This window comes from Rhinoderma darwinii, chromosome 3 (genome assembly GCF_050947455.1).
Source record: "Rhinoderma darwinii isolate aRhiDar2 chromosome 3, aRhiDar2.hap1, whole genome shotgun sequence".
Lineage (NCBI taxonomy): Eukaryota > Metazoa > Chordata > Amphibia > Anura > Rhinodermatidae > Rhinoderma > Rhinoderma darwinii.
In genome coordinates this window covers 56362993-56379963 of record NC_134689.1, presented here as the reverse complement: position 1 = coordinate 56379963, position 16971 = coordinate 56362993, and the positions used below count along the sequence as shown (strand labels likewise).

Sequence of the window (16971 nt, the reverse complement as noted above, 5' to 3'; positions counted from 1 at the left end):
ATAAGGTCCTATGGAGAGCAATTGAACTCAATATTATTCCGAAAACTAAACTTGAAGGCTTGGTTGTACATAAACCAGTAATAGCAACTCTGTATCTACTCCTCAAAGTTCATAAAAGCCTAGTGGACCCTCCAGGGAGACCTATAGTCTCCGGCAGAGGGAGTCTCTGTGAGGCTGACATTTCATAGACTTATCTAAAACCCCTGGTGAGTGATTTACAAATCATATATTCGTTACTCCACAGAAGTCCTCAATAGTTTGGAGGGGGTGTTTGTGGGAAGAATGATGTCAAGTCACTGTATACTGCAATTGAACACAAGCATGGCATTGAAGGTACTCGATTCTATTTAAATAGGACCAAATTAGAACCCGATCTAATTGAATTGCTAATTCTATTACTGGATTTTGTATTACACCACAACTTGTTTCTGCTTAAAGGGAAGGGGTCATGTTTTTTTTTTTTTATTTATTATATTGCTTTTAATTTAATATTAACAAATATTTTATTTAATGGTGTTCTCATTTTTTACTTCTCTATGGGGGCTGCCATTTTTTTTTCATCTCTGTATGTGTCGATTAACGACACATACAGAGATGGAATACGGCACATACAACCCCATAGAGAATGTGAACGGGAGCCGTTCCATTCACAGAAGCGTACGCCGTCCCACACAGACCAAAACAAAGCTCGTTCATAGAGCAAAATCCGGCGCCATTTTCATGTGGACCGGAAGCCGCTGCCGGACAGCAAGATGACTTCTTCCGGCCGTGGCTTCCGGCCATACGTTCAACAAAGCGAAGGCGCAAGGAATAGGAGCGTAGACCGGCGGCGGCAGAAGCATGTAATTTATGTTCGTGTATGTGATGTGTGTATTATGTTCATGTTATACGGTCTGCTGAGCACTGTATCTAATCCTCATACACTGTGCAGTCGCTCAGAAAAAGGCGGCACACAGTGTAGGATTGAAGACATTGAAACCCTTCCTTCTCCTGGCACTAGCCAGAAGAAGGGAGGGGGGGGGGGAATTATATGAGGACCTTAGTGGAGAGTGTGTCCACCCCAAATTTGCAGCATAAATCAATGAGGTTGATTTACCACAGTGACCATGCTGCAATTTTTGGAACTGCTCCCTCCAGCACATGGAAATGTTATAAATTAGAATTTAATTTATAATATTTCCTGACTTGTGAAAAAATGTAAAAAATGAAAACCATGTATAATCACTTAAATGCGAATTGTTTAACTCCCATTAAGTATAGATATTTCCTACCAAAAAGTAGTGGCAATGGGGGCAACTTGTGCGCCCTCATATGCTAACCTCTTTATCAGATATTGGGAACAGAATCTGCAATTACCGGAGGGAGGCAGATGATGGAGGCATCCTGATTTGGATACGCTTCATCGATGATATACTGTTTTTGTGGCATTGGAGAGATTGGGAAGTTGGAGAGTTTCCTTTTAGGTCTGAATGTCAACCAGCTCAATAGTCGTCTGACTTCTAATGTGAGTCGGACTGATATTGAGTTTCTTGACATCAGATTTGTTAGCCATAGATGGATTAATTGGCACTGATATCTTTAGAAAGACAACATCTGTCAACTCTCTTCTTAACGCCAAATCGTCTCATCCTCCACAGACATTGAGAGCAGTTCCAACTGGGCAATTTTTGAGAGAACGTCGGATTTGTTCGATTGAGCACGCTTTTGAAAATCTAGCATCTAAGCTTACAAGAAGATTTCGTGCTAGAGGATATAAAACAAGACATATTGAGCAAGGATATAGGAGAATGAAAAATATGGGCGGAATGACCTACTCATACCTACCTAGACCCAAAAAAGACAGCAATGAAGAGCTAAGATTTATCATTGGGTATCATGCTCAATTGCGTTAAATGGGGGCCCTTTTTAAGAGATTCTGGCCTATCCTACATACAGATGAGTATTACTTTACGTAGATCACACAATCTTAGGGACATTTTAGTTTAGAGCCATTATGTAGCTCCTACGTCTGGGTTTATTTTCAACTCCAAGGGGCTTTAATTCGGATCACTCATGTGGAGACTGGAGCCTGCTCTTTGATGACTGGATCTCAAAATTGTACTAATTCTTAAGGGTCAAGGGAATAGAAGATTTGTCACATCACCTGTCGCTCAACTGCCGTGATTTATTATGCAACTTGCCAATTGATTGATATATGTGGGTCTCACATCAAGAGAACTTCGTATAAGGATCATGGAGAATGTGAGGGACATAAAAGGGGCCATGAAGATGGATGACCACGAAAAATTTATAAAAACGGACACCAATACCTCGTCATTTTTTATATCATCAAGGTAATTGGAGGTTCTTGAACTTTAGGGGTACTGACAAAATCTCTTTGGGAAGTAGAGGTGGTAATACTCAAAAAGCCCTTGCCCAACGTGAATGTAAATGGATTATGAATCTACGGACAGTTTTCCCCAAAGGGTTAAATGAGATGGTCAGTTTTCGTAATGATTACTAGTGAGTGCCAATCTGTTATGTTTGATCTTGTGTGTATAGGAGGAGATGTTTGTAAGGAATTCTCTTGCTTAAACTTTTAGAACGGACTCAGACTCTTCGGTATTAGATGCCTGTATAGACATCAGTGGCACCCATAGATGGGACGCTAGGAAATTGGATATGGCTTCATCATACCTGGCATAGAATTGCACGTGTATATCTTTCTCGTATGCATGGAGAGGAATGTTTACTCTTGGGGATAAATGTAATATGGGAACTCATATTGTGGTAATGGGATGTGTCCTTTTGAGGAGTAGATCAGACATTTTCTTTGTGGTGTTTTATGTAGCACTTTATTTTGATCAACTTTTTTCTTTCACTTCTCTATATTTTATGCTTTTTTACATATACAGTTTCCTATACTTAAATGGGCTTTTTTCCCTATGCCCATATAATTACTTAAAGAGAACCTTTCACCTCCCCATACATGTGCAGCATGTAATGGGGAGGGCTGCACAAACCCTGGAGCACTTTAAAAAAAAATGTCTACCTCCCGCAGTTATTTAGATATCGTTATATTTGGCGCCCGATATTTAAATAACCCCCTGAACAGTCAATGGGGCGTATACTGTCAAGGGGGCGTGTTACTATGGCTGAAACACTGTCCAATCAGATATGGACAGTGCCACAACATGAGAGTGCGAGATTGCAGTCTATTCATCCGAACAGGCAAGGGGGCGTGTCAGTGCTACGGACATAGCTGTGGAGAGGAGAGCGAGCTCTCATCTCTTCAGCTCGTGAGAGATCAGATTTGTACTTTGTCTGGCAAACTGGCAAGGGGGTGTGTCTCTGCTACGGACCGTGTAAGAGCTAGGGAGCGCTTACTGTCCGTAGCAGAGACACGCCCCCTTGCCAGTTCGTCAGACAAAGTACAAGACTGATCTCACAAGAGCTGAAGAAATTAGAGTGCGCATGCGCGCTCTCCACAGCTCTGTCCGTAGCACTGACACGCCCCGTTTACAACGGCAAGTGAGCTATGCTATTTTCACAGCTTCTATAGAATAAACTTCGATATGATCGGTAATAAGATATAGAAGGCATCAGGAGCACATTGCGTTAAAGCACATTGCGTTAAAGCACAAAGATGTAGCTTCTATGTACAGTGAATGCATAGAAGTCACTGCCGGAAGAATAAACTCAAACGTTTTAATAGGTATGCAGGAGATTCTTGGCTGAAGACAGGCCGTTTATGGCTAATACTTAATACAATTATCCCTTTTTATATAATGCAGCAAGTGGTGATCACTAGTATTTCCCAGCCAGGATTCCTGCACTGATAAATCGGATCAGAACCAATTCTAGTGCACTAACTTAGTGCCTACTACATCCTAGACTGATTATTAATGCTTATTCACAACCCTGTTTTAATGTGGCTAAATTTCTTCAGGCGGCTAATATAAATGCAGGGCACGCGACAATACTGCTTATAAATAATTTCATTGAACCGCTCTTAAGGAGCCCTGGAGAAATTTATCAAATTAATATAATATATGGTTGAGTGGCGTGTGCAGAGTTCATATCAGCTGTAGGATGCAGAGCATTACAGTCCTCAACGTTCGTCTTCTCAGTTATACTGTCGAGGCTCTGCTTCTTACCTGACAAGCAGTGAAACAAGCTATTTCTATTGGCTGCTCTGTAGTGAACAGAGGATCACTATGCACGGATCTGGATGTGAGGAGTGTAACAGAGCATGCCTGTCCATCAGCACTCAAGCTCATTAGGTGGAGGTGCACATGGATGTAAATTTTGACAGGCGTTATACTACGTAAATTCACTGGATTGTGTTTGGTAACCACTAATAAATGGCAAAAATTGTTGTTTTTTTTATGAACCATGCAATGAATATAATATTTAATTTTGAGACAACACCTTTAAGGACCATTTGTAGTTTTGTTTTTTACTACATACTCACTTGTACCAGTTCATAATATCCAGCTGAACAAGCCAAGCAAAGTAGACTTTCCCCTTCTTTGGTATGCTCATTTACACTTCTACCTTCATTAAGGAGCTTACGGACGGCATTTACATCTCCATCTGAACAAGCTTCTGCCAAACTCCGACTGAAAAACATTGAAAACTCATATGTAATAAAGTAGTATTGATCTTAAAACAAAATAATGTAAAGAAAAACAGGGATATGGTTTTTGGTAACCAAGCATTTTAAAGAGGACCTGTCACTAGGTAATTTAAGTTGAACTGCTTTACTGACCTGAATAGCACGGTCTCCCTGATTCCAGTGCTGTCATTGTTTCTTCCTAGACCCCCTCGTTCAAGAGATATGGCCCACTGTTGTGTTAGTTCAATATATGCTAATTTGCTGCAGTTAGACAACAGGGCGTTAACTACCCTTAAGCTACCTCGCTCTGATTGGTCAGCATCAGAGGCAGGGAAGCTAGCTCCACCCTGTTGGATAACCATAGCAAATTAGCCTATAGGGAGCCAACACAATAGTGGGCCATTTCTATAGAAAAGAATGTCCAGGAGGAAAAAAAAAACATGAAAATAAAATAAATAAAAAAAATGGTTTCAGGATGACAGCGTTATTCAGGTCAGTTAACCAGTCCAGCTTATATGACAGTGACAGGTCTTCCTTAACTACAAATCTTAATTACTCTAGAAAACGAAAAAGTCTTCACTGATAAAGGCAGGAATTCTAGAATTAAAGGTTGGTAAATTTATTTTTAGAAATCAAATCACAGAATTTGTGTTAAACACAAGTGTCTTGTTAATCAATGATCAAATGTGTTTATATAATGTGTAAAATGTTAGTCTTTTTCAACATAAGAATGAGAAAGAAGGTTGGGGCTTAAGGCTAAAAAAAACTAAAAATAGATTTGATATTTTTGGTCGCCAAAATAAATACCAACATTACATTACTCAATATTCAATCCCAAACCTTGAGACAAAGTACACCGCTCCTGAATGGAGTCATTATAGTACCATGGTAGACCAGACTTAATCTGGCCATACAGGTTAGATAAAAGTTGGCTTAAGGAGAAACGGACACCTCTCCCGACATGTCTGTTTGAGTAAATAATGTCCAATCATTGCTGACCTTAGTTGAGCCTGTGTAGGTACATACCTTTGACAAGGTGAATAGTAACACAGAGTTATGCTCCAGAATAATTTCATGTGGGACACTAGTATTTACTAAATGAGAAATGTCATGGGAAGTGGCAGGGGCAGTGGCAGGGGCCTCCCGACTCTTCCCTGTCTGCAGATGTCAGGTGAAAGGAGCAGTCAGTCATATTGGATTTCTACATGCAAGAGCCATTGTTCCTGCTGGAGATAAGTGGCATACTCCCTCTCCCCATTAGAAAAACATGCTTGCTCGGCAGAGCACAGTTTGCAGATTTCATGGTGGCTTCGGGAAGAACAGCTTAACAAGCGTTTGGTCGTCAGCTATCAAACGTATGGACAGTTTTACTCTAAAAAGAGCAGTTGGGACTGTGAAAGCTTGAGGTTTGTAGTCTTAATTTTGTCATTTACTTTTATTCAAACAAAATTCACTATTTCACTTCAGCAACTTCTATGTATCACAGTACATAGAAGCTGCAGAAAGCTTTTCTGTGCCGAATCTCTCAGTGAGCTGAACGGACACTCAAAGTGGGTCCAATTTGACTTGATCAGAACGGAGCTTAGAAAATCGCTTTTGAGCATGCCGGAGCCGCTGCCAGCTGAGCACACAGCGCAGCTCACTGAGAAATTTGGCACAGAACGGCTTTCTACAACTTCTATGTACTGTGATACATAGAAGCTGAAAAAAATGGTTTTTAGGACTAAATAAATGCATTCCAATGATAAAAAAAAATAAAAAAAAAAAAATAGCCTTTAATTAAACTATGCATCTGATCAGAGAAAGCCTGCATCTGATAATCAGAACAAGTATAGAGGGCACCAACCACATCTTGAAGAAAAGCAGTCTTCATTGCAAATAAAAACAGCATTTTCAATTGTTACAGTATAAACCACCTCTGTCCCATTCCTCAGGATCAAATAAGATAAAATTATATTAATACACACACACCCCCCCCCCCCACACACACCCCCCCCACACACCACACACCCCCCACACCCCCACCACACACCCCCCCACACACCACAAACCCCCCCCCCACACACCACACACCCCCCCACACACCACACACACACACACACTAGTCCTTCTCAATGAATTAGAATATCAAAAAGTTAATTTCAGGAATACAATTCAAAAAGTGTAACACATAATATATAGATTCATTACACACAGAGTGGGCTATTTCCAGCATTTTTTTCTTTCAATGTTGATGATTATGGGAACAGTTAATGAAAACCCAAAATTTAGTGTCTCAGAAAATTATAATATATCAGCCCAATATCAAAAATTCTTTTTAATACAGAAATGTTGGCCTACTGAAAAGTATGTCCAGTATCTGCCCTCAATACTTGGTCGGGGCTCCGACTGCATGAATTACTACATCAATGCGGCGTGGCATGGAGGGGGGGGGGGGATCAGCCTGTGGCACTGCTGAGATGTTATGGAAGTCATGATTGCTTTGATAGCGGCCTTCAGCTCGTCTGCATTGTTGGGTCTGGTGTCTCATCTTCCTCTTGACAATACCCCATAGATTCTCTATGGGGTTAGGTCAGGTGAGTTTGCTGGCCAATCAAGCACAGTGATACTGTGGTTATTAAACCAGGTATTGGTACTTTTGGCAGTGTGGGCAGGTGCCAAGTCATGCTGGAAAATGAAATCAGCATCTCCATAAAGCTTGTCAGCAGAGGGAAGCATGAAGTGCTCTAACATTTCCTGCTAGACGGCTGTGTTGACTCTGGACTTGATATAAGGGTATGTGCACACACACTAATTACGTCCGTAAATGACGGACGTATTTCGGCCGCAAGTCCCGGACCGAACACAGTGCAAGGAGCCGGGCTCCTAGCATCATACTTATGTACGACGCTAGGAGTCCCTACCTTGCTGCAGGACAACTGTCCCGTAGTATAATCATGTTTACAGTACGGGACAGTTGTCCTGCAGCGAGGCAGGGACTTCTAGCATCGTACATAAGTATGATGCTAGGAGCCCGGCTCCTTGCACTGTGTTCGGTCCGGGACTTGCGGCCGAAATACGTCCGTCAATTACGGACGTAATTAGTGTGTGTGCACATACCCTAACAGTGGACCAACACCAGCAGATGACATGGCCCCCAAACCATCACCGACTGTGGAACCTTCACACTGGACCGCAAGAAACTTGGATTGATGCCGCTCCATTCTTCCACCAGACTCTGGGACCTTGATTTCCAAATAAAATGCAACATTTAGGCCTCATGCACACGACCGTGGTGTTTTTCTGGTCCGCAAATTCCAGGACCGTGTTCCGTGGAATGTCATCCGCAGTTCATCCGTATGTAATCCGCAGTTCATCCGTATGTAATCCGCAAAAATGCGGATGAAAAAAAAAAAAAAAAAAAAAGGACTTTTAAACAGGATGCCAAAAGCTTGGTCAAACCCCCTTTAGAAGGTCACATGATCCGCAAATCCGCAAACTGCGGATGACACACGGCGGTGTATCCGCAATTTCCACGGGCCCATTGACTTCTATTGGCATGTCCGCACCGCATTTGCGGCCCATAATAGGACATGTCCGGAATTTCTGCGGCACGGATGTGCGGACATGCGGAGACCCGTGAAAACACGGATAGTGTGTATGGGCCCATAGAAATGAATGGGTCCGCAATTATCCCGTGGATTTGCGGGGGAATTGCGGACGCAAAAACACGGTCGTGTGCATGAGGCCTTACTTTCATCTGAAAACAGGACTTTGGAGCACTGAGCAACCGTGTTGGTCCACTGTGTTATATCAAGTCCAGAGTCAACACTGCCATCTAGCAGGCGAATTTTAGAGCACTTCATGCTTCCCTCTGCTGACAAGCTTTATGGAGATGCAGATTTCATTTTCCAGCAGGACTTGGCACCTGCCCACACTGCCAAAAGTACCAATAACTGGTTTAATAACTACAGTATCACTGTGCTTGATTGGCCAGCAAACTCGCCTGACCTAACCCCATAGAGAATGTATGGGGTATTGTCAAGAGGAAGACGAGACACCAGACCCAACAATGCAGACGAGCTGAAGGCCACTATCAAAGAAACCTGAGCTTCCATAATACCTCAGCAGTGCCACAGGATGATTGTCTCCATGCCACGCCGCATTGATGCAGTAATTCATACAAAAGGAGCCCCGACCAAGTATTGAGGGCAGATACTGGACATACTTTTCAGTAGGCCTACATTTCGGTATTAAAAATCATTTTTTAAATTGGGATATTACAATATTCACATTTTCTGAGACACTAAAATTTGTGGTTTTCATTAACTGTTAGCCATAATCATCATTAAAAGAAAAAAATGCTGGAAATAGATCACTGTGTGTGTAATGTATCTATACAATATATGAGTCACTTTTTGAATTGAATTACTGAAATAAATTAACTTTTTGATAATATTCTAATTCATTGAAAAAGGACATGTGTGTAAATTATGTATGTATGTATGTATGTATGTATGTATGTATGTATGTATGTATGTATGTATGTATGTATGTATGTATGTATGTATGTATGTATGGATATACACACACACTATAATATACACACACATATATACCCTGTAGCTCCGAAAACAGCGTACATGGTTGAGTTACGGAAACCGCTTAACTCACCGAGCTACGCTGTTTTGATAACTCCCATTGGGAGTTACGGAAACAGCTCAGCGAGTTACGCTGTTTCTGTAACTCATCCATGTATTGCAGTGTCTAAGGATCGCTGGTTCAAGTCCCCTAGGGGAACTAATAAAATATGTAAAAAAAAAAAATTAGATACATTTTCAGAAGTGTAAAATATTGAAAAAAAGGAAAAAAAACAAAAAAAAAAAAAACACACCTTTTCCCATTTTTCCCCAAGCACAATGTAAAAAATAAGGAAATTAAATTTAAATAAAAAAATAAAAAGTGATAAAAAAAAAACGTACTAAAAAAATGGCTCAGAATGTGGTGAAACAGAAAAGATTTTTTTTAACAGTTTTTGCTTTGTAATAGTAGTCAAATATGACTTTTCCTATTTTCTGTTGTAGAAAACCTGGGTGCATCTTATAGTCCGAAAAATACGGTACGTATCGCTAAATATGACATTAATCACCGTTAATTTTCAACTATTACATTTTACAGAATACTTTACATGATACTGAAAGGTTACATATACATACTTGTCTTCCGGTCCTGTATGAAAACTGTCCGCTCTCATTCGAGTGAGCGCAGCAGCAGCTTCATCCAAAGCACAGCTAACAGAGGAGGTCAATCTTTGAAGTACTTCAGGATCAGCAAATGCTTTGCCGTCCGCAGTAGACAGTTTACCAATTCCTTTATTGCATGTTGATAGTAGGTGAATATGAAAAATAAAGATTGAGTAGAGTTTAGTACACTACACTGCATTATCAGTAAATGTACTTATAAATATAAAAGAAATAGGTCAGTATTAAAGGGGTTTTCCCATAATCATCATTTATTACCCATCTACATGTAGAGAGAAAAGAAACCGCTAAAAAAATTAAAAAAACACATATTTATATACAAGTGATAAAATGGTCAGAAATAAGGTTATTCCTCACGTACACCCAGGATCCCGGGGGAGAGTTCTCGCAACAGCGCGGGAACTCTCCTCAGAATTTTTCAGGCAGCGATGAAAGAGGAAGTCTGCTCTTTAGCAGCCTCCTTATCTGTGGAAGATGTCACCACTGTTTAAATCCTCGGAGGAGGATCTTCTAATAAAAGTAGTCTCTGGTGGAAGTGAAAAACAGCACCTAAGCTTTACGTCAGTCACACACTGAAGCTTCTCTACACAGCGCCATTACACCTCGTTGGAGGCACCACTTCCGTGGTTGAATAGCACCCCACGTTGAGAACTGAAGTTAGGCGGAATTCACACGACAGGGATTCCCGGCCGGGTGCCGGCCGTTCATATATCGGCCGGCACCCGGCTGCATTAGGAATAATAGACCCCTAATGGGGCTATTCACACGACCGATTTTTTGACGGCCGGGAAAACCGCCCGTCAAAAAATAGGACATGCTCTATTTTCAGCCGGGTGCCCGGCCGCCCGGCTCCCATAGAAGTCTATGGGGCCGGGTAATACACGGCCATCACCGGAATGTGTCCCGAGTGATGGCCGGGTCTACCGTCGCTCGCGCACTCTCTCTCCTCCTCCTCACAGTGCAGAGTGCATGTGAGGAGGAGGATCTTTTATTGCTCGCTGTAGGAGTCGGAATCCCCAATCCCCGGCTGGGGATTGGGGATTCCGCTACAGGAGAAGTGCGTGACTACACTGTCCATATATGGACACAGCGAAGTCACGCACTTCTGCAGCGGAATCCCCGACTCTATGGCCGGGGATGCCGCTACAGGAGAAGTGAGTGACTACACTGTCCATATATGGACACAGCGAAGTCACTCACTTCTGCAGCGGAATCCCCGACTCTATGGCCGGGGATTCCGCTACAGGAGAAGTGAGTGACTACACTGTCCATATATGGACACAGTGATGTCACTCACTTCTGAAGCGGAATTCCCGACCTATGGCAGGGGACTGGGTGGCATCGCCTGCAGGGGGCTGGGTGGCATCGCCTGCAGGGGGCTGGGTGGCATCGCCTGCAGGGGGCTGGGTGGCATCGCCTACAGGGGGCTGGGTGGCATCGCCTACAGGGGGCTGGGTGGCATCGCCTACAGGGGGCTGTGTGGCATCGCCTACAGGGGGCTGTGTGGCATCGCCTACAGGGGGCTGGGTGGCATTACCTACCAGGGGGGATGTGGCATTATCTACAAAGGGCTAAATTCATCCGATTTTAAAACTGACAGGGAAAATAACGGATGCAAATCGGGTCCAAATCGGCCGGTAAAAACGGCAACTTGGCCCGGAACGGAATCGGAACGGATGCAAACCGGCCGGGAAAAATCGGCCAAAAACGACCGATTTTCCCGGCCGACACTCGGACCCTGTCGTGTGAATGAGGCCTTAATCTCTTCCTCATGCAGGGTACGACAGTGATGTGTTGTCCCCTCTAGTGTGTCCGCCCATAACACCAAACGTTCAAAGTCTGAGGCGGCAGTTCTTTCCTCTGCATCCTCAGAGGTAAACGAAGCAAACTCCAAATATAGAGGGTGGGCCTCGCTAGCAGAACACCTAAATGATTCACTCAGAGGTTGGCTATACCAGACACCTCGGAGGTGAAGGAATTTGCTAAACTCTCCTTCCGTTTGTCCATGGTGAAGGAAGACTACCTAGTCCTTAGAACTCTTGTGGGTATTCCTGATATTTCCCAACCTAGACAATTTGTTGGGTCCTGAATTTATACATGAAGTGAAGGCCCGTTATAGGACATAAAAATCATTTGCCGCCCTAAAGAAAGTAAATTTCTAAAAAGCCCTTTCGTTCAGAGGATCGTCTGTTCAGGGCCAAAGCACAGGCCCGGGATAATCTGGGACAGCCCAAGAGGTCCTTCACTAACTAGACCATTCACAGAGGCAAAAGCAAATCCTTACAGACCTGTACCCTCCAAGAAATCCCAGTCAGGTAAGAGTACAAACCGTTCATACCGAAATATGGGACCAAATCTTTATGGACCGTTGGGTCACAAACATAATGAAACTTGGCCTTAAGTCGCCACTTTCTCTTCCAAAAGGCACACCCAAAAGATTGCCACCAAGAATTCCTCGGTCACGTTGCCAGAACTAGCCGTCTCAGGGAAAAGTTTTGCGGTCCAAACCGGGAGAAAAATGGTTGGATAGGCCACATCTTCCTTATCCAGAAATCCGAGGAGTCCATAAATCGGTTCCCAAAAAAAAACACAGACACGCACCACAACAAAAACTAAATGTCCCTAGTGGAGAACATGTCAGAACGGAGATACCTTCTAGAAAACGACATTATCCAGTAACAATAGACTTACAGTAAAACCTCCATTATATTTTACGGCTTAAAAATATAGAAGCCTTCTACAATTCTGTTAGAGACTAAAATTTACTATGGGAACGGGAGGGTATTTGGCCTCCCCAATGCCCCTTACATATTTACAAGGGCCATGGAAATTCTAATTTTACATCCAAGGTCATCAGGCATAACGTGCCTAATATCTAGACTACCTCCTCCTCTTCCATTCCCATATGGACACATTGCTCTCTCAGAAATATACCACGTTGTTATGGCTAAGGGATTTTCCATCAATACAGAAAATTTGATTCTACTATCCACTCAAAGTCTCATGTTTCCGGGCTTCAGTTAAACAGGATCTCCTTTAGGCATCATTTAGACGAGCGTAATATACGCGCGTGCGACACGCGTGCTTTTCACGCGTGTCGTACGCACCTATATTAGGCTATGGGGCAGTGCAGACAGTCCGTGAGTTTTGCGCACCGTGAGTCCGCTGCGTAAAACTCACGACGTTCTATATTTCTGCGTTTTTTGCGCATCACGCACCCATTGAAGTCAATGGGTGCGTGAAAACCACGCAGGTCGCACAGAAGCACTTCCGTGCGAACTGCGTGGTTCGCGCAACAGCTGTCATTCTCTGAATGTAAACAGAAAAGCACCACGTGCTTTTGTTAACAAACATCCAAACGAAGTGGCAAAATGATGGCGGCTGCGAGAAAATCTCGCAGCCGCGCATCATACACTGATGACACACGCAGCTGTTAAGTGCCTTTTGCGCACGCAAAACGCCGCGTTTTTTGCGTGCGCAAAACGCACACGCTTGTGTAAATCAGGCCTTACAATTGGAGTTCCAAAAGGGAAATGGTCAGAGGTGGTAGCCCAATTTTCAAAGAGATTGGCCAAAGGAGAGGTGCCAGTAAGCGTACTTGCCAGTCTCATATGGAAACAGACAACTGAGATTCCACACTGTTCCAACGATACGCCGTTCGATGAAGTTTTTGGATGATCTATCTCCTAAGACAGGGCATGAAATGGAACGCAAGAGTCTATCTTACTTCACAGGTTAGGCTAGAGGACAAAAATATTGTATTTACCTTAACCTCAACTTTGTCCCATCAGACACAGCGCAACGGACTTAAAGGGAATGTGTCGTAAATTAACACTTTTTTAAGTAAGCTACTTATTTATATTATAAGATTTTTGCTGTATTTACTTTTTTCTTCTACATGGTGGAAAGTATTAAAAATTAAATAATTTGACATGTTTTCCTATGTTGGCCACCAGAGGGAGCATTTCCCAGAATTACAGCAAGGTGAATAAGGGAAAGCAACCTGACTCACAGCTGCTGTAAATGTAGGAGGGAATCTCACCTCCCCCCCCCCCCCCTCTAATACAAGCCAGGAAAAGGGGTCTTCAAATTGCTAAGTAGTGTCCGGCTGCCATTTTGGGTGTGAATGTACAAATGCAGCTGGCAGAAGCTATAGGACACACCAAAAGGCTAAGGGTATGTTCACACGCTTACTAAACAAAAGGGAAAACAGCTCCTGATTTTCAGCCATTTTTTAATAAAACTCGCATTTTTTGCGGCGTTTTTTGCGGCCGTTTTTGGAGCCGTTTTATAGAGTCAATGAAAAACGGCTACAAAAATGTCCCAAGAAGTGAAATGCACTTCCTTTTTGGCGGGCGTCTTTTTACGTGCCGTTTTTGGAAAAACTGCCGCGTAAAAAACGCCCCATCAGAACAGAATGCTGTATTTCCCATTGAAACCAATGGGCAGATGTTTGTAGGCGTCGTTCTTCCTATTTTTCAGCCGTTTTTCAGGACGTTTACGGCCCGAAAAACGGCTGAAAACACTGCGTGTGAACATACCCTTAGAATGATGAAAGTGAAATGAATGACTTTTCAGTTGACAGGTTCATACGGCATGTGTGACACTTTTTTGTGCATTTTAAGGGACAAAAACCACATAAAAAAACGCTTTATTTTGCATGTTTGGGGGGGGGGGGATGTGTGTGGGGGGGCACACCGCTGATTCTTCAAAACAGCTGATAAGCAGCTATGAAGGATCAGGGGCGCCCGTGCATACTTCGCTGTACAAAAATAGGACAGAGATCTGCTGCGCACACTACACACAGAGAGAAGTAAAAGTATTAATACATTAAAAAGTTGAAAGTGATAACATAAATAAGATAAAAATTCTTTGCATTATATAAAAAGAAATATAATTACTAAAAAATAAATAAATCATGACACCTTCCCTTTAACAATACCCTACTATGCTTCCCTGACATGATGAGTTGCCTTTTCATAAGGCAGAAGTTTTGGGTTCACACAGTTTTTTGCTGGCAGAAAATCTGCCTTAAAATTCAGTTTGAAATATTGAGGCAGATTTTGCTCTGCCTGCACGCAGATTTTCACAGCGTTTTTCGCCCGCGGCCATTGAGATGCCGCAGGCAAAAAACGCAGCGAAATACGATTTCTCTGACCTCTCGACATCAATGGGATGCAGAGACGTAAACCGGCCGAAGATAGGGCATGTGTCCTTTCTCGCGAGACGGTTTTTCCGCTCGCGGGAAAAAACCGCCTCCCATTGAAATCAATGGGAGGAATTTTCGGCTGTTTCTTGGCATGTTTTCAGACGCGGTTTCCGCGTCAAAAAAAAAAAAAAGTGTAAAAAACTGAACGGACCCTCAGGGAAAGAGAATCTTTTAGAGTCCAAGCTACACATCAACCTTCTGGAACCCAGAGCTGCCAGGATGGGTCCCCAGAGGTTATATACCATGTCACCAACCCATCACACAGTACTGCTCCATATGGACAGCAGAACTGCAGTGGCATATGTGAACAAGATAGGGAGCACGAGATCCAAGACCTTGTGCTCACAGGCTCTGGAGTTATGCAATTGGGCACTCGACCGTGGTCTAGTCCTCAGAGCCCAGTATGCTCCGTGTCACTCCAATGAAGTAACGGATGCTTTGTCGCAACAGAAAATTATATTGTCCCCTGGTGTATATGTGTATATTTTATGTATTGAGACTTCGTTTAATATTTTTTGTAAAAAAGGTGTATGTGTACTTATTTATTTTATTTAGCATTAATATGTTTTTACTTTAACGTACAACGTAATGCCAGTACGTTAGTACACAGGCAGTCGTTAGGGCATACTTGAGTATGTCCTAACAGGAAATATGATCAGACAGCCCTGGGGCCCTTCAAAGGACCCTGGGCTGTCTGCCTATATATGGTAAGGCCCTCAATCACGTCAAAGGGATTTCCTGTGACGCGATCCAAGGGGCATCCCCCCCCCCCTTCTAATTTTCCCCTTGAATGCTGCAGTCAGCTTTGATTGCAGAATTCAGGGGAATAATGGCGGAGATTAGGTTTTTTTCATCTCTGCCGTTAGAGAGGGGCTGCGGCTGTGTAACAGAGCCATTACCCCGCTCCTGACAAGTGTGCGCACGGTCAGCATGAGGCGATACGGTCGATGCTGCACTAATGTGCAGCGGCACTGATGACAGAACATAGGGGTGATTTGCAGTGCGCCCGCCGTGTTCGGTCTTCAGTGCCGCCGCTCATTAGTGCAGTGCTGGTCGCATCACCTCATGCTGACTGTGCGCACACTTGTTAGGACTCAGGAGTAGGGCAATGGCTGTATTACAGAGCCGCAGCCCCGCTCTAATGCATTCATGTGTTAACAATGCTAGGTTGTGCGGCCGTACAGCTTAGTAACAAAATACATGAAATAACGGTATCGAACCGTTTGAGGGTGGACGGTATCGAAACAGTATCGAAGTTTCGATGCATCGTGCATCGCTACTACCCACAAAATAAAGGGTCGGGTACGTCGGCATAACAAGTAGTGTACCGCAATCCGACGTACCAGACCAGTCATGAAGATGAAGCGGGCACAGGAGTTGTGCTCACTTCATCTTCAGCGGGTGTCAGCTGTAATATACAGCTGACATCCCGCTGCGACAGCGATGGCAGTTACCGCCGATGGTTGCCGTTTAACCCCTTCAATGCGGACGGTGCCGATAGTGGCTATTGCAACCAGGAAGCTTCGCAACGGCTTCCTGGTTGGCCAGATACAGAAGCCTATTAGGTCCTGCCCAAGGCAGGGCCTAATAGGCTTAAATGTTAGATGAAAAATGACAGTTACAATACACAGAACTACAGTAGTGCAGTGTATTGTACCGGGGATCAAAAGATTAAATCTTAACTCCTTAACGCCGGAGGACGGAGGACGGATATATCCATCCTCAGCAGCTGCTAGTTCGCGCAGGAGGACGGATATATCCGTCCTGTGATCGCGCGGGTACTGACAGTGTACCCACGCGATCAGCGGCAGGAGCACGGCTGTTATACACAGCCTGGCTCCTGCTGCAACTGCCGGAATTGAAGCGCGCGCCGATTCCGGCAGTTTAACCCATTAAATGCCGCTGTCGATAGTGACAGCGGCATT

General features: G+C 43.6%; 1 protein-coding gene across 2 annotated transcripts in view; it reads right to left on the bottom strand.

Annotated features, from left to right (window-relative positions):
* The window catches only part of ANKHD1 (ankyrin repeat and KH domain containing 1), a 277970-nt gene that overhangs the window by 214596 nt on the left and 46403 nt on the right, over positions 1 to 16971 (bottom strand). For both annotated transcript variants that reach the window (XM_075856368.1, XM_075856369.1), the window contains exons 3-4: positions 9793 to 9946; positions 4454 to 4601 (exon numbers count right to left, since the gene is read on the bottom strand). In XM_075856368.1, coding sequence (XP_075712483.1) covers positions 4454 to 4601; positions 9793 to 9946 — 302 coding nt within the window. The remainder of the gene's footprint in view (positions 1 to 4453; positions 4602 to 9792; positions 9947 to 16971) is intronic.